The sequence below is a fragment of the Bos javanicus genome, chromosome 8 (genome assembly GCF_032452875.1).
Source record: "Bos javanicus breed banteng chromosome 8, ARS-OSU_banteng_1.0, whole genome shotgun sequence".
In the NCBI taxonomy this organism is placed as follows: Eukaryota; Metazoa; Chordata; class Mammalia; order Artiodactyla; family Bovidae; genus Bos; species Bos javanicus.
The window spans coordinates 63,224,352-63,248,950 of NC_083875.1; the positions used below are offsets into that span (position 1 = coordinate 63,224,352).

The 24,599-nt window shown below is 45.1% G+C and overlaps 1 protein-coding gene across 2 annotated transcripts in view; it reads left to right on the forward strand.

Annotated features, from left to right (window-relative positions):
• Positions 1-24,599, forward strand: part of TMOD1 (tropomodulin 1) — an 89,001-nt gene that overhangs the window by 24,053 nt on the left and 40,349 nt on the right. For both annotated transcript variants that reach the window (XM_061425746.1, XM_061425747.1), the window contains exon 3: positions 16,841-16,997. In XM_061425746.1, coding sequence (XP_061281730.1) covers positions 16,841-16,997 — 157 coding nt within the window. The remainder of the gene's footprint in view (positions 1-16,840; positions 16,998-24,599) is intronic.

Below are 24,599 nucleotides of genomic sequence, written 5' to 3' on the forward strand. Positions count from 1 at the left end.
TCTGGTATTCCTATCTCTAAGAATTTTTCACAATTTGTTGTGATCCACAAAGTCAAAGTCTTTGGTGTAGTCAGTGAAGCAGAAGTAGGTGTTTTTCTGGAATTCTTTTGCTTTTTCTATGATCCAGAAGATGTTGGCAATTTCTGGATCCCTGTGCCGACCCTTGACTCCTAGACCCGTGAGTCCTGGTCATGGGAGAAGCAGCACCACATACTGGACACTGAATCAGAGCATGTACAGACTCATAGCGACCCTTAGCCCTGCAGGGTTTTACCACCTGGTCGCACTGTAACTGAGTTTTCAGAAGCCCTGTCCACCATTCCATCAAGCCAGCTGCTTCAGGACGGTAGGGAATGTCTGCCATGGAATGACTTAACTGAGAAGTAAAGGGCTTCCCTGGTGGCTCAGATGGTTAAGAATCTGCATGCAGTGTGAGAGACATGGCTTCAGTCCCTGGTTTGGGAAGATAACCTGGAGAGGGAATGGCAACCCACTCTGATATTCTTACCTGGAGTATTCCATGGATAGAGGAGCCTGGTGGGCTGTAGTCCATGGGGTCGCAAAGAGTCAGACATAACTAAACAACTAATATACAAAGATCTACTTCCACTGGTTTGATGTCTTTATCTTTGCATTTCATAAGTAGTACATATAAGTGTGTTTAAGCTCAGAATTTGCCTCTGCAGCCAGGTTATGGCATCACAAGACAGGAAGCTCACTGGTCACATATGTGGTTTGGCCAGTCACCACAGAGCTGTGACAGAACCAAGGGAGGGACTCCAAGGTGGCCTGCTATACTATCATTGTATCTGTATATCCTTGGTACCCTGGCCTAGGACCAGTCCAGAGAAGGTACAGAATGAATATTACTGAATTAAGTAAATTTTCCACTTGATATATTTTTATTAAAAATGGGGTATTTCATGTCTTTTTTTAAAAAGCTGTCACTCTTCAAACCTAGTTTAATAGTGATCCATACAGTAAATACTACTGTACCATTTCACTAACCCTCTAGTAACCACAGCTCGTGTACAGGGAGTGTAGGTTAGCAGAGAAGATGCAAGACAAGAGGTTAGATGTTCTAGGGGCAACCCTGGCTGTCTCTCTTTCATTCACATCACCTTGAGCCAGTTGCTGTCCTTCAGACCTTATTGTCCCAGTCCATGGAATGATGGAGCCTCATTGGCCCCATTCAGGGCTAAGTTTCCATGAGCTTATAAACTGGTCCTACCTCCAGATTTGATTAAATGTCTTCTTTTAGATAACCCAGAATCCTTGTCTAGGGGTCCTGGGTTTTAGGCCCCACAGAGTGACAAACCCCTCCAGGAATGTATCCTCTGCCTGCTATTCACAACCCCTTGCCCACACCTACACCCAATCAGGAGGAGATGGTCCCCGAGGCGAGGCCACTGGAGTTGACCTTCAGGTGCTCAGACCAGAGGGGAGCGGGCACAATAAACCACACCCCAAGTGGGAGCACACAGGGAGCTCAGGGAGAGGATGAATTCTTTCGGTAGGAGGCTTTACAGAGCAGGTGATACTGAAACTGGGCCCTGGATTTTTCTAAGCCATGAATAAAAACAAAGAATTCTATGTTGAGTGAAGGCTACAAGCAGAGGCTCAGGCACAGAGAGCAGTCGTAGCGGGGAGTGTAGGTGGGGTTCCGGTGGAGGGCTAGCTGAGCCTGGAAGGGGGCTAGACATGGGGGGAGAGGGGGGTGTAAGGCAGCCTAAAAACTGTGGACTTCTCTCAGCAACTCAGGGAGTTCCAAGGACAGAGAGTGGGTGGGTTTGCTGACAGAGATCTTCCCTGAAGATAAGCAAGGGCCCTGCCCTTCTCTGCAACCCTTCCATCATCTTGCAGAATCTTTACTGCTCCCGGGGTGAAGCACAGACTCCCCAAGAAGCCCCCAAAGCCTTCTGCCTCTTGCTTTCCAGGCTATTGGAGTTGTCTTGAGTCCCTGGACAGAGATGAGTTAGGATTAGGCTGTGGCTGCAAATTGGATGCATAATGACAAGGTTCAGAGCCAGACATCAGATGTTGGAGTAGGCAGATAGAGGAACCCTCTAAGAGTAGAGCCCCTGAGAACTGTTTGAGCCTCAGCTGGGAGCTCCATTTTCCAAACTGGCAAATGGCCCCACTCCTGATATCTGGCCCCAGAAGCAAATTCCCAGGGCCTCTGTGCCCTTACACACCTGAGCCCTCCTCGCAGGTGGTTAACAAGAAGGTATGCCTGAACACAGGCGGGATGGAGAGCCTGGGGCACAGAGAGCTGACTGTCTTGCCATGCATCACAGGACCAGGGTGTGGAGACTCAGGTTTCAAGCAGGCTCCAAAGTGTGCCACCTCCCCCTCTGGCAGGAGGAAGGTACAAGTACACTTGAATTTTGGAGTAGGGTTGGCAACCTGAGACCTGTGATCCTCATACCGTTGTGGTTTCAAGTGGGCATTTTCAAAGACCGCTTTCTCTCTAAGTTCAAGAAAAAGAGGAGAGAAATCAGAGCAAGGATAGGAGATAACCGAGACCAGTGGGGTTTTTGTCTCCACCTCACAATTGGCCCTTCACTGAGGTGCCTCTATTACCTGATTTGCAAGTCAGGATGGGAGCTTTGAAAAGATCTAGTGGGGCTCCATTCTTGCTGAGAGCACAAACATTCCAGCTTGAGTTTCACCTGACCTCCACCCATGTTCTGAAATCACAGCGCAGGGAGAGGCCAAAGGTATGCAGACCACAAGAGGCCTCCGGGCCACTGGCCTGGAGGGGACACAGAGACCAGGGGGTGTCCAGCCCTCCAATTCACAGAGCAGAACCCGAGCCCAGAGAGAGGAGGGGACTTGCATTGGTCACACGTCTGAGGAGAACCAGCCCACTGGTTCTCTGGGCCCACTGTCCTCTCTCTTACATGCTCTACCCCTCCTGTTTTAAGTCTAGTTTAACAAGCGCTTAGATGGCACTTTTTATGTGCAGACACTGTTCTTGCATTTTGAAAATATTCATTCATTCAACTGTCATCCTAATCCTGTGGTACAGACATTGTTGTCATCCCATTTTGCAGATGAGAAAACTGAGAGGTGAAGTAACTTGTCCAAGAAACTGAACTGAGGCGGTGGCAGAACCATGACGCAGCTCTGAGTTCACTCTTAGCCCTGACACTAAAAGGCTTCACTGGAGTCCTCAGGAAGATAGTGTGAGCCATGCCTGTGCTCTGGCTTTATAGTTGGGGAGGGTACTGTATGAAAGATTGTCCCCTTTTCCTCCTAGAAACAACCTGAGATGCAGAGATCCTTACTCAATCCTGGCTCTGCTCCCAGTTTAGGCAAGTGCTTTTCCCTCTCTGGATCTCAGTTTCCCAGTCTGCAAAATGGACACAGTTGGCCTAGATGCCCTCTGACACCCGCTCCAGCTCTAAGCATCTCGATTTTATGCACAGTTCTTCGCAGTCTTATGACCTGAATTCAGTTAACAGGTAATGTTGCAGGGGGTTATGTTTGCAGTGATGCAACTGTTAAGCCTCAGTGTCATGTGACACAGTAGAGTACGCAGAATTGGAAAGCTGCTTTGTTTGCAGCAGAAGATTCCAAACTTGTGCACAGTAAAAAAAAAAAAAAAGAAGTCCTCAAAACTTTCTTAGTCTGCGGCCTGGAAAAACTCGAGCTTATCATGAGATTGTTGCACTTGGACTCCCACGGGAGAGGAATGCTCCATGTGCTAAAAGTATCCGCTGTTGACTGATTCCCCAAGAGGACCTGCCCTTTCTTGTCTCTGTGGAGTTAAGTGGATGCCGCTCTGAAGCTGAGCCAGCTGCTCGGCTGAACCAGACGGCGGGGAAAATGGGTAATGTATAGCCATGTTTGAGGATGACAGGTCACACCGTGACTCAAGCAGGGTACAGTGTATGAGTTCTTAGAGCAACGATAGATAGTCGGCATTTGCTGCGACAGAGCCCTGCATGGATTCTCTTTCGTCCTCCGCAAGTTTTGGTTATCAGCCCCATTTTCCTGGTGACTCACACAGTAAAGAAACCGCCTGCAATGTAGGAGACCCAGGTTCAATCCCGGGGTCAGGAAGATCCCCTGGAGGAGGAAATGGCCACTCACTCCAGTATTCTTGCTGGGAAATTCCATGGACAGAGGAGCCTGACGGGCTACCGTCCATGGGGTCGCAAAGAGTTGGACACAACTGAATGACTAACACACCCACACACCCATTTTAAAGATGGGGAAACTGAGGCTTAGAGAGATGAAGTAGCTTGCCCAGGAGTTGGGACTCCAGCCCAGACAGTCAGACCCAGTAGCCTGTGCTGTTAACTACCACCTCCAGTGAGGGTATGTGGGATGAGCCTGGAAGGGAACTTGGAGAACAAAGCTGGGAATTACCAGCAAATTTTTTTTTCTAATTCAGTTTCTTTTGAAGTTGTTACATTATTTTCACATAAATACAAATCTTAAAAAAAAAAAAAAAAACTACCAGCCTAAAGAATTTAACTATACATCTTACTTGTTAATGAGGCTTTGAGGAAAAGGAGTAATATTTTTTAGTGTCTCAGTAAAAGGATCAAAATATTTGCATGAAAGAAGGCAGAGATAATCCCAGACTTATAAAGAAATTGGATCCTTCAAGTTGATTCTGAAGTCTGCAGTTGGGAATCTGTGACACATTATAAAAACAACAGTAGAAAACAACAGGCCCCTGCCAGCAACAATCATTTTAAAACTACAACTATTCTCTGTTGAGGTCATCTTACGTGCCAGGTGCTGTCCTGTGTTTTATGGGCCGTGTCTCATAAAATTTCCACGAGGATTCTGTGAAATTGATCCTTGCAGGTTGGGGTTAAAACCACTCTAAGAAAAGGAAATGGATGCCCGAAATCACACAGCTGGTAGGTGACAGACCTGCCTCCCCCAGCCCATAATGTGTTAAGAATTCTGGGACCATGAATTGCAGGGAGAAATGATGGAGGAGAAAACCTCTGGGACTGTAGGATCTCCGAGTTAGAGGGGCCCTTAGAGATGATCTAAGCCCCACCCCAATCCCTGCCTGTATGAACACAGCGCAGGTAAAAGAAACTCTGGTTTACAGAGTTTTTCCTGCACACATGTCATTCACCTGGTGCTTTCTGTATCTCATCGAATCATTACTCCTGAGGTTAGGAGTATTATCGCCACTTTGGTGATGAGAAATCAATATAACAACAGCAGCCTGAAATCCAGGGAAAGGAAGGGACTTGTTCAGGGTCACACTGCAAATCAGCCACTGCACCAGGACACACCAGAATCCTGGGACTTCTGATCACACTACATGACTTCCAACCGCAGTCCACAAAATCATAAACCCTCCCTATTCGTGGCCCACATCCTATCCTATAGACCAGAAGACACTCTTGGCCATGCAGGAAGCAGCCATGTCTGTTCACAGGGCTGTGGTTCTCCCTTGTAACACAAGCCGGCAGATTCACAAGCCCAGGACAGAAGTAAACAGTTGAAATGGAAAGAAATAAATCTCTGCTCTAAAAATAGGCACACATCCTTAGAAACATGGCCAGCCGTGCACGGAGCCAAGGGTGGGCCTGGTGGGGTGAGGGCGAGTGAGGCCAGGTGTCGGCATGTCCCCAGCCCACCCTCCGTCTTCTGGCACCCTGACCACCTCCCCACCCGGCTCTGCACCCCACTACCTTCCCCCAGGCAGGCCTCCAGCCTCCCCAAAACCCCCTCCTCCCCACTTCTGCTTCTGGGTGACCTCTTGGATCTGGAGCCCTTTATTCTCAAGATAGAATCCTCCCATTTCTCAAGAGGCCCAACCTCTCCACCCTTCCCTTGGGAACCCTTCCTGACCCTTCCCCTCTAAGCTCCCAGTGAAGCACCTGCCCCACCAAAGAGGGCCCCAGTGAGCCGTTTCCCTTTTGATTTTTATGTTTTTCATAGGAAATACGTTAAACATATAGTAGGGTACAGAATACACCTATGTTCCCATTATCCAAATTTAACAAATGTAAAAATGTTGCTTTATTTGATTCAGATCACCCTTAAAGAAAAGTCATGGTAAAGTTTCAACCCTGCCTTCCCACCTCCCCCAGTTCCTTCCCCATCTCTCTCACTCCCTCACTTTCTACTCAAAAGGCAGCAGACAAGCCCCCACAACATCAAGTAGGTAATATAATGAAGGAAGGAAGCTGGGCCAGTTTTCTTGAGGCACATGGCCATCTTGGGTCATTTCTTACTTTTCTGCTCTTAAAAAGAGATATGGACGTAAGGAAGTTTTCATTTACCATTTCACCCTCAGGGAATAGAAGCAACAACAGAGCCAATGATTGTTAACCATTCGTTGACCTCTGTGTCAGAGACAGTGGGGAGTGGTGGGGACTGAGGCGGACGGGAGAGTTTGTGTTTGACCAGAGGGCACCTGCTATTCCACTCCACCAGGTGCTCTCCAGCACTGTCCCATCATCTGAGTTTGCAAGAAAGGCTGGAAATCTGAATTTTTATGTGCAAGTTTCCTGTCTGAAAGTGTTGGCCAGCTCATTCAAATATACAGACAAAAGCAACCAAGTTTTGGCATTTGATTGGACTTTAGACCTCCCAGTTTCCGATTTTGACTGTTCACAGGACAGATTTTTAGACAGATAAACAGACAGATGGAAAAGTACCTAGCCCAGTGTCTGGAACATAATGGGTGCTTCATACATGTTTATTGAACATGCATATATGACTTGCCCACTGGAATCTAGGGTTGTTGCAATTTAGAGCCACATTGTACCACCACAGATACAGGGCAGCCAGGTACACTTGTGCAAGTTGTGCACTGTGTAGCTCCAGGAACCACTGCTCGTATAAGCCAGAGAACACACGTGCCCTTGGAGCTGTGCAGCAGCCCAGTCTGCACAGTCAGATGCTGCTGCGCTCACAGGGCTTCCCCATAATGCGCTGTCTTTTCAGTTGAATGGAACTGAACAGTTATGCCCTGTGGGGACAAAACTGACTGCTATAATCTGCTTCTAATATAGAGTTCAAACCTTTATTCTGAAGTTTCCAAAGATGATTTGACCATTTTACAGAAAGGGGATTCAAGGTCCAAGAGCGCCAGTGCCCTGTGTGTGGCCTCAAAGCCCTGGGATGAGAACCCAGGTTGTCAGTTAGAATGCAGTTTGTCTATAAGTAATAGAGATTCAAAATAACATAACTGAAGCAGTGGTAGCTCAGTCAGTAAAGAATTTGCTTGCATTGCAGGAGACCTGGATTTGATCCCTGGGTCTGGAATATCCCCTGGAGAAGGAAATGGCAACCCACTCCAGTATTCTTGCCTGGAAAATCCTATGGACAGAGGAGCCTGGTAGGCTACAACCCATGGGCTCGCAAGAGTTGGACACGACTTAAGAGACTAAACCACCACCAAGCAGTGTTCTGTTCATCTCTCAAGTAAGTCCAGAGGTGGGAAGTCTAGGGCAGGTATGGAGCTTAGCTCCCCAAACTTCCTAGAGTCCCAGGGAGCATTCAGCTCATCTTCATTCCATCGCTAAGGTGTAGCCCCCATTCTCATGGTCCAAAGTGGTGGCCATAATCACTGCAGTCCAGACATTAGAATAGAGGGAAAGGGTGGGAGGTGGGGAGAAAAGGAAAAAAAGCCATTTTTCAAGTATCTTTTAAGGAAAGTTACTGGAAATTGCCACTGGACATTTCTCATACTGTGACCCAACCTAGCCACAGGGGAGCCTGGGAAATGTAGTCTTTTACCATAGTGGCCATTGCGCAGCTACGTGTAGAGTGCTTTTATTACTGGAGAGGGGGAGAGATGATATTGGGGACTATCTGAAGTCTGTCGCTGTGAGTTTGCCAGTTTTATGGCCTGATGTTCTGCTCTGCCGAAAGTTCTGAGGGGAAGTGAGAGGAGTTTATAGGAATTTAACCAAATCCAGATCCCTGAAGGAAACATTACAAAGGTCTTACTCTCTAGTTTGGCATTTCCTAAAATCTCCATCAGTAAATTCTGCAGCCCCACTCTAGCACCTTTCATAATGTTTCCCCTTCCCCAGACCTGCATGGGGCAGCAGCTGGGTAGACCAGCAAACATCTCAGGGTAGCAGGTGTGATGCTGACCTGAAGGGCGTCTAAGAAATACCATCTTTTCCCTGCTGGAGCATCAGTGCTGTGTGATTCTGGACAATTCAAAAGATGTTAGCACCTATTACTTGGGACTGGGGATTCAGAGAAGACTAGGATACATCTCAGCTGGCCTTTGAGGGACACTCAGTCTCTTTGGGGAGAGGGATATGGCATAAATGTGCTCCAAGACAAATTAGAAGGAGCATTATATAAGACCTGGCAAGATGCCTCCGGGTGTTTGGAAAGAAAATTACCAGATCGGTGTGGGGAGCACTGCAAAGGCTGGACAGGGTGCCCGAGAGAAGGGCTTTGAAGGATGAATGCAGTGGGGGAGGAGGGGTAGAATTCCAGGCAGAGGGCATAGCTTGAGTGATGCCCCGGCAGGGTGATGGTGTGGGGCGAGGCTGCGGAATGTGGAGCAGCCTGGAGTGGCTGGAACATGGAATACTTAAACCGAGAAGATGGGGAGGCTGGAGTTCGTTGAGGTCAAATCAGGAAAAAGCTCTTCATGCCAGGCTGATGAATTTGATAATGATTCTGTGGGTTAGTGGAGGTGCTGAGTATCTGTGACTGTGTTGGGGAGTGACCTGGTCAGGTACACAAGTGGGTGCGGTACACAAGCCAGCCTGGTCAGGTACACAAGCCAGCCTGGTCAGGTACACGAGCCAGCCTGGTCAGGTACACGAGCCAGCCTGAGGCTCCCCTGATGCTCTCAGCAGTAAACACCATGGCTTGAACTAGGCTGGTGCCTGTGGGACAGAGATGATTCTAAACCCTGTAGCCTCAGGCTCCTTCCCCTGACAAGTCAGGCACTCTCATTCTGCCAAGCCTCTGTGCTGTGCTTTCTGTCCCCCTGTAACCCTCTTCTCTCTCCTCTTCACCTGGCTGTTTCCTGCCTGTGCCCTGGGACTCATTCAGCTCAGGAACCACCTCCTGCAGAAGCCCCAGGTGAAGGAAGCTGCTCACACTTGTGTGTGTCTCCCCATCTGAGAGCCCCTGTGGGATGTGATCACTCATTCATTGTCTCAGGATGCCCAGTGTCCCCCAACAGCAGGGAAATGGAACATCTTCCTTGAATGTGAGGCAGAAAAGGAGGATAAGGAGAAGCCCAGGAGAGACAGGTTTGCCCTGCCTTGTGTCATGAGACATGCTGTGAAGAATCAGGTTAAAAGACATTGTATATATGCTGAACCACCAGTCTGAAGACAGCCATACGGATCCTTGAGATGCTAGTTATGTACACTGTCACCTATATATCAGCTCAGCCTTCCTGGCTGTGTGACTAACGAGGTGTGTGACTTTGGGCAAGTGACTTCAGTTTCCCATGCCTCAGTTTCCCCAACTGAAGATGAGAGAGTTGGCTCAGGGGCTCTCTTCCAGGCGTTGCAGCTCTGAGCTGCCAACCTGAGATCCTTTTAATACATTATGCTTGTGTGTGCACGTGTGTGTGCATGCACACGCATATGTGTTGCCTGTGTGTGTGTGCATTGTCCACATGCACTCTGCTAACCAATCTGCAGTGGTTCTAGCCGAGATAGCTCCTCATGTAGCCCCAACTATCTATAGCAGTGATAATTGTGCAGATACTTAATATTTGGCCTTTACTGCACCTGTTCACAGGGTGTTAGAGCTCCTAACAGCACAGTTGAGGATTTGTCAAAGTTTCCATCATCCTTTGGGCAGCTGGATTCCAGAGCGTGGGTGAGAAAACTAAACAAAGATGCTAACCTATCACGCTGTACATCCAACTTTTAAATTTTACAACATTTAAAAGAAAATTGCCATTTAAAAAACTACAACTAGGAAACTATAGGAATAGATTCCTTAGTTTTACCTCTTATGATTATTAAAAACAATTTTTTAAACCTCTGCATTAAAAAAAAAAACAACATGTATCTACCTCTTTCTTCCTCTAGCCCAGAGCCTGAAACGAGCAAGATATTCAGTAAACATTTGAGGGATAAATGAATGTCTTGGCTTTCTCTATCTGGAATTTTAGTCTGATAGGAACTCAGATCAGAGGTGGCAAAATGGCAGCCTCTGGGCTGAGACTGGCCTGCAGCTGTGTTTTATTTGGTCTGAACATTGTTTTTAAAATATTTGGATCATGTGTCAATATTTAAAAATCAAGAGCTCTCACATAAAGATCAGCAGATCTAATAACACCACCCACGGCAGTTCTTAGCTAGAGCTGGGTAGTGTGGAGGCATTGAAATCTCCAGTGTGCCACAGTCCTCCTCGCTCCCAAGTGTATAACAGCTATAATTTTCTATTTTGGCTAAGATCAAAGAGTACTTAGAAATTCTTCCTCCTTAAAACCAACACTAGGGACTGCCCTGGCAGTCCAGTGGTTAAGACACTCTGCTTTCAATTCAAGGGATGCAGGTTTGACCCTTGGTCCGGGAGCTAAGATCCCACATGCCACATGGCTTGGCCAAATTAAAAAAAAAAAAAAAAAACACCACCACCAACTTTCCTGTTTGGAGATAACAAAGAGATCACCCATACATTAGCCACTGCCCTCCTCACATGAGTAAACTTCTAATTGTAAGTAAGGACCTTGAAGGCATGCTCAGAGTCATATACCCCAAAGCTATCTCCCAAAGCAAATCTCACCCTAACCCACTGGTCTTGGAGTGAAGATGTGTGTACATGTGATGTGTGCATACAGATACGGAGTCCCTCATGCAGAAGTGACATCCGTCCTGGAGAAGCAGGCTGCTGCCTCCCTTTGAACTAACTGTAAAGAAAGCACATGCACAGCAAATTTACACTGTGCAGACAGTGAGATAGGGAAATGAGACTTAAGGGCCTTAAAGGTGAGAGGCTTCCACTTACCCGCAGGCACCATGGACGCTATGACTTTTACAGCAATGTAGAGGCTAGTTATCAACTATTCTTTGCTATTCAGTAAAGTGGACCCCACTTTAGCATCTTGATTAACCTTAAAAGCTAAAATAATTGATTGTTTTGCATACATGCTGTAATTGAGACTTTTCTCTCCTTTTACCCTGCTTTCCCCGTTTACCTTCTGTCTCCTCAGTTACTCCAGATTACGGAGTCCTTGGTCGGGTCCTGGCCCTGGGTTTTAGCATACTACCTGGCTTTATAATACTCACCCTGTAAGTGTTTGTAAAATGAGTAAGGAATTTAAGAAAAGATACATTTCCACACGAACATGTTCAGCAAATATTCTCCTGGTCAAAGGTGATGACAAAATGTTGTGGAAACTCTTTCTTTACCAATTGGATAGCTAGGTCTGAGACTCAGTTTTAGGTTCTGATAGTTATAAGAGATCTAAGGCAATATTTTCTAACCCATGTAATGCCGCCATGACCAGTTTACATAATATGGCTCCTCACTCTTTAAAACAAAACGCCACATTAAATCTGGCCAGCTCTAGCCTGCCCAGTCTCAGCATCATTTTTGGCCACTGACACACAAAGAGCCTGTGTTCTTAGCATTCTATGGGCACTTAATGTATTTCATTGGCCATTTTTGTAATTTTTCCCTCAATAACATTAAAAAAAAAAAACACCTTTTTTTGAGATAATAATTCTCATGCCATAAAATTCACTCATTTAAAGTATACAATTCAGTGTTTCTTAGTATATTCACAGAAATATACAACAATCACCATAGTCAATTTTAGAACATTTTCATTTCAAAAAGAATCCTGTTCCTGATAGCTGTCATTTTGCATTTCTCACCATCCTCTTCAGCTCTGGGGCTTCCTTGATAGCTCAGGTGGTAAAGAATCCACTTGCAATGCAGGTTCGGTTCCTGGATCGGGGAGATCTGCTAGAGAAGGGATATGCTACCCACTCCAGTATTCTTGAGCTTCTCTTGTGGCTCAGCTGGTAAAGAATCCGCCTGCAATGTGGGAGACCTGGGTTCCATCCCTGGAGAAGGGAAAGGCTACCCACTCTAGTATTCTAGCCTGGAGAATACTATGGACTGTATAGTTCATAGGGTTGCAAAGAGTTGGACATGACTGAACAACATTCACTTCACTTCCTCATCTCTAGGCAACCATTAATCTACTTTCTGTCTCTATAGATTTGATGCTCTGGACACTGCATATAAGTGGAATCAGACACTATGTAGTCCTTTGTTACTACTGGCTTCTTTCACTAAGTATGACGTTTTCAAGGTTTCACCTGTGATGTAGCATGCACCAGCACTTCGTTTCTCTTTATTGCAAAACAGTATTCTGTTGTAGGGATATACCACATTTCTTTATCCACTCATCATTGATAGAGATTTGACTTGTTTCTACTTTGGGGCTACTATAACAAAGGTTACTATGAACATTCATGTATAAGTTTTTGTATGAACATATTCTTTTATTTCTCTTGGGTTTACCTAGAAGTGGAACTGCTATCTCATATGATAACTCTGTTTTTAATCTGTTGAGAAACTGCCAGACTGTTTTCCAAAGGGGATGCACTTTTTACATTTCCCTTTGTTGGAAGGAATGATGCTAAAGCTGAAACTCCAGTACTTTGGCCACCTCACGCGAAGAGTTGACTCATTGGAAAAGACTGATGCTGGGAGGGATTGGGGGCAGGAGGAGAAGGGCACGACAGAGGATGAGATGGCTAGATGGCATCACTGACTCGATGGACATGAGTTTGAATGAACTCTGGGAGTTGGTGATGGACAGGGAGGCCTGGAGTGCTGCGATTCATGGGGTCGCAAAGAGTCGGACACGACTGAGCGACTGAACTGAACTGAACCACAGTGTATGGATGTTTCAATGTCTTCACAGTCTCACCAACACTTGTTTTTACCCGTCTTTTTTATGGGTAAAAGGGTGTGAAGTGTAATAGCTCATTCTGGGTTTGATTTGTGTTTTCTTGTTAGTTAATGATGTTGAGAAGCTTTTCATGTGTTAATTTTTTATATCTTCTTTGAAGAAATGTCTATTCAGATCTGTGGCCCACTTTTAAATTCTGTTATTTGTCTTATATTTTAAGTTAAGAGATCTTTATGTATTCTGCATACTAGATCATTCTCAGATATATGACTTGTAATAACTTTCTACCAAACTGTGGATTGTCTTTTTACTTCTTAGTTTCCTTAGAAGCACAAACATGTTCAATTTTGGTGAAGTCAAATTTATTTTTTCTTTTGTTGCTTATTGTTTCAGAATCATATCTAAGAAACCACTGCTTAATCCAGGTCACAGAGATTTATGCCTGTTTTCTTTCAAAAGTTTTATAGCTTTAGCTCTTACATTTAGGTCTTTGATTTATTTTGAGTTAATTTTTGTATATCAGGTGAGTTCATATGCTGTTTTTTCTATCATATGCTGTTTTTGAAAACAAGTTAAAATGATAAATAATCAAGAGTTTAAAAATATGCAACTGGCTATGGTTTTAGTTGAAAATCATGTTATATTTCACTAAACGTACCATTTAATGGAATGAAAATAAACTCCTAACAAGACTAATACTCTCAGTACTTACTTTAAAGATTCAGTAAGCAGAGAATCATTAGAAAAAGCCTGTCATGTTTTTGTTTTTTAAAAATCAGCTGCTTTCAATGAAGATAAATAAAACTACATTTTAACATGCCACATACGTAATATTTTTAAAACACATGAAAAACATCTTTACTCCCGTATTATAATGATATGGGTTTCAGTTTTAACACAGTGGTTCTTACTCAGGGGTGATTTTGCCCCCCCCAGGAGACATCTGGGGATGTTTGGAGATATTTTGGTTGTCACAATCCGGAGAAGTGCTGGTGGCATCTGTTAGGCAGAGGACAGAGATGCTGCTAAGCAGCCAAGAATGCATATAACAGCTCCCATGACAAGGAACCATCCAGCCCCAAATCTCTCTTGTGCCGAGGTTGAAAACCCTACTTTCCCCATCCCAGTTTTATTGAGATATAATTGACATACAGCAGTATAGAAGTTTAAGGTGTACAGCATAATGACTTGACTTACGTACATCATGAAATGATGACCACAAGTTTGCTGCTGCTAAGTCACTTTAGTCGTGTCCAACTCTGTGTGACCCCATAGATGGCAGCCCACTAGGCTCCTCCGTCCCTGGGATTCTCCAGGCAAGAACACTGGAGTGGGTTGCCATTTCCTTCTCCAATGCATGAAAGTGAAAAGTCAAAGTGAAGTCACTCAGTCGTGTCCAACTCTTCTCGACCCCATGGACCGCAGCCAACCAGGCTCCCCCATCCATGGGATTTTCCAGGCAAGAGTACTGGAGTGGGGTGCCATCGCCTTCTCCAGACCACAAGTTTAGTGAACATCCATTATCTCATGTAGATACCAAAAAACAAAATTTTGAAAAAACTCTACTTCAAATCACTGGCCTCTATCAGATATATTCAAAAAGAGATGTAAGTTTGCAAACCCCTTTCCCCTCAGTTACAACCTCGTGGGTTTTTAGCACCACAATACTGATCCTTTCGGAGGCTAGAATGCACCCCAGCACCTCACCACCATCAAAATCCTTTATGGTAACGAGAATCTGTCAGGTCTTCCCTTGTGGGGGTCATTGGGAACCACTTGCTTTACATGCTTAATTCATTTTATATTTGTATATATTCATTTTTTGAATTCTAAGACATATTTGGATAACACATCCCCTGTCCAACCTACATATTTGGGTAGCCTACCTCCTGGCAAAATGTGTTTTATCTGATCATAGAGCAGCAACAATAATGAGCAATAATTTGTGCGCTCACTGTGTCAGGCACTGTGTGCTAAGCACTTCTGCTTTATCTGATTGAGTGTTCTCAACAGTTTTGAGAGAGTGACTGTTATTATTCATGTTTTACAACTGTGGAAATGGAGGAACAATGAGGTTAGCTGACTTGCCCAAGATCACAGTGCTGGAGATATAGTTACTCCAAGTGAGTAAGGAATTAAGCCTGGGATGGGGTCAACTGTGAGGTGCCAGCATGTCACAAAGAATTTGATTGCTCATCACGGGTAATCGCAGATGGACATTTGCAGGACAGGTAGGCTGTCCCCTCACTCAGCTGAGCTATAGTAGATGTTGTTACTCTGAGTGGACACACACAGGTAGCCACAGGAAGTCTCGTCTCACCTGGGACATGGCTCATCCATGGACCATCATCACATGGAAAGTGTCTGAGGACTGCTGCTTAGGGAAAGCTGGGGTATCTGTGCCACCACTTACGTTCTTGGCGGTCACCCACAAACCAATCAAGGCTCAGTTTTCTACCTACTGGCCACTCTTTCATAATGTCCTCTCCAATTCCCAGATGTCCCTTCTGACTTGTGGCCTAAGTCCATTTGTGTGGACACCAGCCCCACTCTCTGAGCCCTGGTATATACTGATACTGATGTCTGCGCCAGGCCCTGCTCACCTCGATTCTCCCAGAGTTGGGCTCACACTCAGTGTCCTGATCTCGCACCCACTGTGCTCTTATGGAAACGGCACAGTGGTAAACTATCCTGTAAAAAAAAATATCAAACTGCAGCCAAACAGTAGTATTTCCCTCCCAAGCTTTATCCCTCCACGTGCCAGGCCCAGAGCTCTCTTCATGTACCTGACAGCATTCTCCTCTCAGAGGGGGCATTTAGGAAAGGATCTGGAGTGTGAGTGGGTGACTGAAGAGATGCATGTTCTTATTGAATGGTACATAGATGGGAGATTGAATGGCTCTCTGATTTGTCCAGTGTGGGAGTGCAGCAGGAAGTGAGGTGAGACTGCTCACATCACCCTTCCTGGGATCCTCCCGACCGCCCTGAATGAAAGGGGGTGGGGGAGAGCACTGATATGACCAGAAGATTTCCCTCTTCCCTCAAGTCTGAAGAAGGAGCCTGATTTGAGTTCTAGATTTGCGCAAGTCTTTCTCTGCCCTTGGCCTCAGTTTCCTCCTGAAGGGAGTGCGTGTGCACTGGCTGATCTCTGAGCATCCTTTCCAACCATGAGTGTCTGAATCTCTGCGTTACTGAGTTAAAGTGAAACCCGTGTGATTCAAATCCACCCTCATTAGGAGCCTGCTTTTGTAGTGAGCCCACACCTAGAAGCCTGCCCATGTTTGAAGAAGAAATCACGGGGATTGGTTGACGATATCTTTCTTGAGAGACCCATCTCCAAGGGCAACGTTCAAAATATTTAACAGCCAGCGTGTATGAGCACAACGGTCAGGGGGGTAGGAAGCAGCGGGTAGGGCCAGCTGGGGCCTGCAGCCGACAGCCTGCCTGGCCCTTCCGCCATCCTGCCCAGCTTTCTCTGCTTGTTTTTGAGGGCCTGCCTCTTCCTGCCTGATTCTGCATCCAAGGCCCTAACTCAGTCTGCCCCTCCAGGCTGCTTCTCTCCCCAGCTACTTTCCACACAGCGGCTGGAAATACCCTCATGCATCCAAACCCTAATATCCTATTTCCCCCCCCAGCAGATGCTCTGGCAGCCCCCTGCTGTGCCTGGCTCCTGGTCAGCTGACCCTCACCCTCATGCCTTTATAGAATGTTCCAGACTGGGAACGGGTTTGGTTAAGAGACCTGAGTCCAAGCCGAGCTCGCCCCTGTCTGCTGTGACCTCATGTGTCTCTCCGTGACCTTGGCGAGTCCCTGCCCCTCCCAGGGTGTTAGTTTCTTTACCTGTGAATGAACAACTTAGATGGAGCTCCCGTGGTTCAGTGAGGAGTTTCTGGAGAAATGCGAGTCTTCGGCAGCTGACTGCTCTCTCTCTTTCTCTCCCTCTCTCTCTCTCTCTGTGCACCTGCCCCGCAACCACCACTGTAGAATGCACTGCTGCCCGCGGGCCTGAGGCAGAAGGATCAGACCACCAAGGCGCCCACAGGCCCCTTTAGAAGGGAGGAGCTCTTGGATCACTTGGAAAAGCAAGCAAAGGAGTTTAAGGACCGAGAAGATCTGGTCCCCTACACAGGGGAGAAGCGAGGTACTGGACGATGTTGTGCTTTTGAGTACGTCACCCCTCCATGCATCACTGAGTGCCAGCTGTCAGCCAGGCCCCGTGTCGGGCCAGATGTGACCGGGCCGCCTTGCCTTCATCCCTGCCTGGCCCAGAGTTACAGCCCAGCTCCAAAAGCATCAATGTGTGAGGTAGATTTAGTGAAGTTTGGGGCTCAACCAGGCCTGCAACACTTCCCCTTAAGTCCCCTCTAACTAGGGTGTCCTGATTACTCTTCATCCAAACCTGATACAGTTGAAAGGGAGAGAAGGAACTATTAAAATGATATCAGGACATGAGGCCCAGGCAAAGCCTGTGCCCTCCAACCAGAAACAAGAGATACCCTCTGCCTACCCTAACTGTCCCTGCTCTTTTCCCACAGCCCCTCTCTCTGGCAGCTGCAGCTTCCCTTCCTTCATCTGTCCCCCCATGACTCTCTGCCCCAGCCTAAGGCACACCATCTAGAATCGGGGAACAGAGAGGCACCCCGACTACCCAACCCTTCCAGAACTTCCCTTACACTCCAAACCCTCCTCCTGTCCTCTGGGATTGTGCTCATCCTTGCTCACTGCCCTGCTGCCCCCTCAGGCCTCTTTATGTTCCCCAGACACTCCCAGCTCTTTTCCACCTTAGGACCCTTGCCAGATGCCTTCCGCCTGGAATGCAGGTCCTCTGTCTGGCTCCATGCTGTCTTCAGGGCTGGCTCCCCTCTTCTGTAAGAGATGTGATGGTTAGAAGCACAGATTGGAGCTGCATCTACTCTGGCTGCAATCTTGGCACTACCCCTTACTAGCTGTGTGAACTTGAGTACATTTGTTTGTTGGCCGCACTGCAAGCCTTGTGGTATCTTATTAGTCCCTGACCAGGGATGGAACCTGCACCCCCTGTGGTGGAAGCTCAGAGTCTTAACCACTGGACTGCCAGGGAATTCCCTCAAGTACATTTTTAAACCTGCTGTGCCTCCATTTCCTCATTTGTGAAATGGGGGTGATGAAAAGAATATTATTACCAGCCTCCTGAGGGTGTTCTGAAGATCGAGTTAAAGCACTTAGCACAGCACCTGGCCCATCATGAATGCAATATCAGTATCAGCTATTATTACCCTCTTAGTCTCAACTGTACTGTCTCCTTTTTCAGGAAAGCCTTTCCTGTCCCCACTGGTTAGCACATTCCATCCATTCAACTCCCCCTCGGTTAGTCTCCATCTCAGAAGCCTTTGTGTGTTCTTCAGAACAATTTATTCACACTGGCCTGTAAGCTCCATGAGGTAGGCACTCAGACACTTTTGCTCACACAGTTCCCGCAGCACCCAGCAGGGCTCAAGAGAGACGTGTTGAATGAATGCTGCTGCTACTGCTAAGTCGCTTCAGTCGTGTCCGACTCTGTGCAACCCCATAGACGGCAGCCCACCATGCTCCCCCGTCCCTGGGATTCTCCAGGCAAGAACACTGGAGTGGGTTGCCATTTCCTTCTCCAATGCCTGAAAGTGAAAAGTAATACGTTCAAATTGATTACATGCATAATGGATCTTGTAGACTTTTTCCTTAGAATATAAGCTCGATGGGTACTGGTACCACATCTGTCTAGTTCATTATTATATTCCTGTACCTCATAAACCCTAGCACATTGTAGGCACCCAGTAAATAGTTGTTGAATGAAAGCATTCATTCTAATTAATTAATTGGGTAATTCTTTACTTTCTGCCTCTTCCGTTCTCATCCCCCCAAGGATGTCAGCATGGTGCGCCAAGGGTCCCTGTCTGTGGCTTTGTCCCTATGTCAACTGAGCAACTGAGCAGGCATGCCCTGTTGTGTTAGCAAATCCAGTACACAGAGTAACTGCCTGATAAATAATAAAATGAAAGGGCAGGGAGGGGTGGGCATTGCAGGGAGGATGTCAAGCCATCCAGCGCTTGCAGTTGGAGCTGTCCAGATTTTACCAAAAACCTGGAAGGTCAGGAAAGCCCAGAGATATCTGGAAAAATTTGGAAAAATTGTGTGATCTGAGGCATCCTGGAGTGGGAGGCAGGGGAAGGGAGCCTGTACCATAAAGCCTAGGTGTGCCCGGCTGAGAGTATAGGTGCAAGCTGATTTTAAGCAAGGTGCTTGTGCCTTGAGGAGTGATTTCAGGTGCAGCAGGTAAAGATTTTAAAAAATCTCTGGATTTCGAGAGGTCTTAAAACTCCCGCTAGCCCATCTACACATCTGAAAACTGGGGAAAGCAAGGCTGTGAGAGTCAAGAGCAGGTCTGGGTGGACAGTTGGTGAGTCATTACTGCCATCTGCTCCCTTGTGTAGCCCTCCCCCTCCCTGGGGAGGATCTGGAGATGAGATGGGGGATGGGGAGGGAATCTGGGCGGCACACCAACCAATCTTGCTGCCCCTTCACAGAATGCTGACCTGGCCTTGAGCCAGGAACAGCTCTCCAGACTCCCAGAGCCTGAGTGCCTTCATCAAAGGCCAGGCTGACCCAAGGAGGGTAGCTATAATTTATTCTATTTTCACAACGATGACAAGCCTAAAAGGTTTATCATCACTAACATCATCACCACCAGCATCAGCATCATCATAAAATATTTACATGATGATTGTTGGAGTCCATGTATAATGAATAAGCACAGGTCTCAACAGAGAGAGTGTGGAAGGAGACATTCCAGCTGTAAAAGGCAGACTCAGGGCCATTCAGCCCAGCCCTGCTGAGCACCTGCCCCACACTGGGCCTAGAGGGAGCCTGGGCTGAGGGGAAATAGCATATCAGTCACTACAAGATCTGGCAGGATGTAGTAGGGGCCATAAACTGGTGCAAAATCTTGAGGAATTTGGATTTTCCTTCACTCTCATTCAAGTGGGGGAATCAGAACAAAGTTCCAAGCAGGGTATTTTCATTACGCAGGTTTGGCTGCATGTGCTAAAGAAACAAGTGAAATGAAAGAGACTTAAGACGAGAATTTAGTTTTCTTTTACTTAGTAGAGCTGCAGGGTTAGGCATTCCAAGGTTGGTAAGACATCTTTCTTGGGGTTAGGAATCAAGAGCTTTTCCAGTTTTTCATTTTTCCATCCTTGCAATACATCTTTGTCCTCATGGTTCTTTTTGCTGCTGAAGCTCCAGTCATCATAGCCGTATCCCAACTAGTAAGATGAAGGAAGGGAAGAAGTCTGAGTCTTGTAATATCTGAGTCACCACCTCTATGGAGACACCTGCTACAGTAGTATAGTAAACTATGTCTTAAATATTTACTGAATGTTCATCCTAGTCACTGCATCAGCCACTTTCACAGTTTGTTTTCTTTTCCGCCATTTTTGCCCTTTTCCAGATCCACCTCTGGTGAAAGTTATTATACATTTTCTCCCAGATGATTTCTTGCCTGTTCTGCTTATATAGGTAACTGATCTTTGCTGTAAACATTTTAAGTAATAAAGTAATTCTTTCCACTGAGAGATGGCCCCCTGGTCCTATGTTAGTGAATATCCTTGTGGACATTTCTCTTTGCACTTCCCATCCCTCTTCATCTGTGGTCCAAGTCACTATCATCTGTCATCCAGACTTTTGCAGGAGACTCTTAACCATCAACCATCTCTTGGCTTCCATCCTGGCCCCATTTCAGGTTATTCTCAATCAATAGCCAAAGTGAGCAGTTTTGTTTTGTTTTTTTTTTTAATTAAATTCACATAACATTAACTATTTTAAAGTGAACAATTCAGTAGCATTTAGTATATACACAATGTTGTGTGACTACCATCTCTATCTAGATCTAAAACATTTTCATCCAAAATAAAACCCTGTACCCAATAAGCAGTTACTCTCCATGCCCCCCTGTCCCCCACCCCTGGCTATCACCAGTCTGTTTCTATAGATTTACCTATTCTGGATATCTCCTCTAAATTATATCATATAATATGTGACTTTGTGTGTCTGGCTTCTTTCACTTAGAATATTGTTTTCAAGACTCATTCATTCCCTTTTATTCCTGAATGATATTCCACAGTCTGTCCATTTATCCATTGATAAACATTTTGGTAGTTTTTGGCTATTGTGATTAGTGCTGCTATGAGCATTCCTGTATAAGTATTTGCTTGGGTAACTGTTTTCCGTTCTTTGGGGTATATATCTAGGAGTGAAATTGCTAGATCATATGTAATTCTACATTTAATTTTTTGAAGAACTACCAAACTATTTTCCAAAGCAACTGCACCGTTTCACATTCCCACCAGCAATATATGAGGGTCAGTTTCTCCACATCCTTGCCAACGCTTGTTAGTTTCCATTTTAACTTTTGGTTTTTGTTATAGTCATTATCACGATTGTGAAGAGGACTCTCGTTCTGATTCTGATTTGCATTTCCCTAATGACCAGTGTTGTTGAGCATCTTATCATGTGCTTGTTGCCCATCTGTACAACTGACCCTTCGTATCTGTAGGTTCTGTATTCATGGATTCAACCAACCATGAATCAGAAATATGTTTTTAAATTCCACAAATTTTAAAAAAGCAAAACTTGAATTTGTCTCACACTGGCAACTATTTACATAGTATTTACATTGTAGTAGGTATACATAATCTAGAGACGATTTAAAGTATACAGGAGGATGTGTGTAGGTTATATGCAAATATTATGCCATTTTATATAAGTGACTTGAGCACCCAATCCCCCTTAGATACCAAGAGGCAATTGTATATCCTCTTTGGAGAAATGTCTATAAGCCCTTTGCTCATTTTTAAATAGGTTGTTTTTCTTTTGGTAGTTGAGTTGTTAAAGTTCTTTATATATTCTGAATACTAGACCCTATAAAAATATATGATTTTTGAATATTTTTTCTTCTTCCATATGTTGTCTTTCTACTTTCTTGATGAGGTCCTTTGATGCACAAAGGTTTTAAATTTTAAATTCAATTGATCAATTTTTCTCTAGTTGCTTATTCTTTTTTGTCATATCTAGGAATACTTTGCCAGATTTAAGGTCATGAAGATTTATGTTTATGTGTTCTTCTAAGAATTTTATAGTTTTAACTATTATACTTAAGTCATTGGTCTGTTTCCAGTTGGTTTTTTGTATATGGTGTGAGAGAGAGATCCAGCTTTATCTTTTTGCCTATTGATGTTGTCCCAGCACCATTTCTTGAAGACACTATTTTTCCCCATTCAATGGATTTGACAAGTTCATCAAAAGTCAGTTTGCTTAAGATGTATGGGTTTATTTCTGGAGTCTCAATTCTACCTCATTGTGTTGTATGTCTATACTTATGTTAGTGCCACATTGCTTAATCTTATAGTAAGTTTTCAAATCAGGAAGTCTGAAACCTCCAACTTTGTTTTTATCAAGATTTTTGACTGGAGTCCCTTACAATCACATGAATTTGAGGTTTGGCTTTTCTATTTCTGAAAAAAAAAAAAAAGATGTAAGGATGACTTTGAATCTGTGGGTTGTTTGGGGCAGTATTACCATTTTAATATTGCCTTCCAATCTTTGAAATTGGGATCCCTTTTTGCTTGTTTAGGTCTTCTTTAATTTTTTTCAGCAGTGTTTTCTGGGCTTTCTGAGTAGCTCAGTAAAAGAATCTGCCTGCCAATGCAGGAGATTGTACAAATCCTTCACCTCCTTGGTTAAATTTATTCCTAAGTATTTTGTTCTTTAGGATGCTATTGTAGATGAAATTATTTTTCTAATTTTCCTTTAAGATTTTTCATTGCCGGTGTATAGAAATACCACTTAGATCTCTATGTTAATCTTGTACCCTGTTTTTTTGTGTGTGTGGAATCTTTAGGGTTTTCTACATATAAGATCATATCATCTGAGAACAGAGATAATTTTACTTTTTTCCTTTCCAGTCTGGATACCATTTATTTCTTGTCCATTCACTCTGACTAGAACTATATGTACACAGTCAGGTAGGAGCAGTGAGAGTGGGCATCCTCGCCTTGCCACTGATCTGAGGGTCTCATTTCCCCACTCTGTTAGATTCCAGCTCACAGATCATCTTCCCTGACCACCCTACCCCGAAAAGCAGAGTCCACCTCACCCACACCCCAGCCTGGAACTTCCTAATCTTTTGCTTGGCTTTATTTTCCTTTGTGATGCTTAGTACTGTCTGATATCTTTACACGTTTGCTTGTTACCTGTCTTCTTTCACTAAACTGTAAACTATTCCCTGCTGTCCACCTAGTGCCAAGAAAAGTACCTAGAACATAGGAAGGACTCAATAAATTGTTAATTGTTGTTCAGTCGCTAAGTTGTGTCCGACTTTTTGCAACCCCATGAACTGCAGCATGCAAGGCTTCCCTGTCTTTCACTATCTCCAGGAGTTTGCTCAAACTCATGTCCATTGAGTCAGTGATGCCATCCAACCATCTCATCCTCTGTCTCCCCCTTCTCCTCTTGCCCTCAGTCTTTCCCAGCATCAGAGTTTTTCCACTGAGTCAGCTCTTCACATCTGGTGGCCAAAGTATTGGAGCTTCAGCTTCAGCATCAGTCCTTCCAATAAATATTCAGGGTTGATTGCAACTCAATAAACATGTTGCATGAATAAAGATATGTGTGTGTGTGTGTGTGTGTGTGTATGCAATTTTTCAGGCTTCCCAGGTCGCACTAGTGGTAAAGAACCTGCCTGCCAATGCAGGAGACATAAGAGCCGCAGGTTCAATCCCTGGGTCGGGAAGATCTTCTTGAGGCTTGCATGGCAACCCACTCCAGTATTCTTGCGTGCAGAATCCCATGGACAGAGGAGCCTGCTGGGTACATAGGGTCACACAGAGTCAGACACAACTGAGCAATTTGGCATGCATGCATGGAATTTTTCATAACCGGAATTAAATAATTTATGCTATTCTGTAAGCTTGCTTTTGATAGCTTACAGTGAACGGTGTTGGATTATTGATCTCTGAAGAAGAAGATTTAGCTTCGGGACCAGGGACCAGGCTTGATCACTCAAGAACTTTTGTGTAGCAGAGTTTTATTAAAGTATGAAAAGGGACAGAGAAAGCTTCTGACATAGACATCAGAAGGGGGACGGAGAGTGCCCCCCTTGCTAGTGTTAGCAAGCTGTTTTATGTCTGTTAGAAAGTTATTAATCAGATAAGAAAGACACCTCAAGGCTGACAGAGTTTCACCAGGCCCCTGTCCCACAATGTGCAGATTTGAGGTAGGATGGCACATGGTGTGTCATCCCTCAGCCATAAAACAATTGATGTGAGTACAGGTTTTTTGAGCTATTGTCGGCCAAAAGTTAGTCTTAGGTGGAACCATTTTGAAGAAAGGCAAATACATAGTTTTCATTAACATAGCTTAAGGAAAACATTTCCGGAAGAAAAACGCATTGGTTAGCTCAAGGTTTGAGAAAAGTTAAGTTCAGGTGGAACCAGGTGTCATCATAGCAACACAGAATTTTAAGAGACACTTGCAGCCTATTTCCTCCATTTGGAGACCCCTGGCCTTCCTGCCTGTTAACCTCTCACTTTTTCACACATGTTGTCTTGGGCATTTTCCTTCCTTAGTGAGTAGAGCTCTCCATCATCCTTTTGCAGGATCGCCATTGTGTGGATGCCCCATAATTTCTTCAAAAGGCCATCTTGGTGCACTCTGTAGCCGCCAACCATCC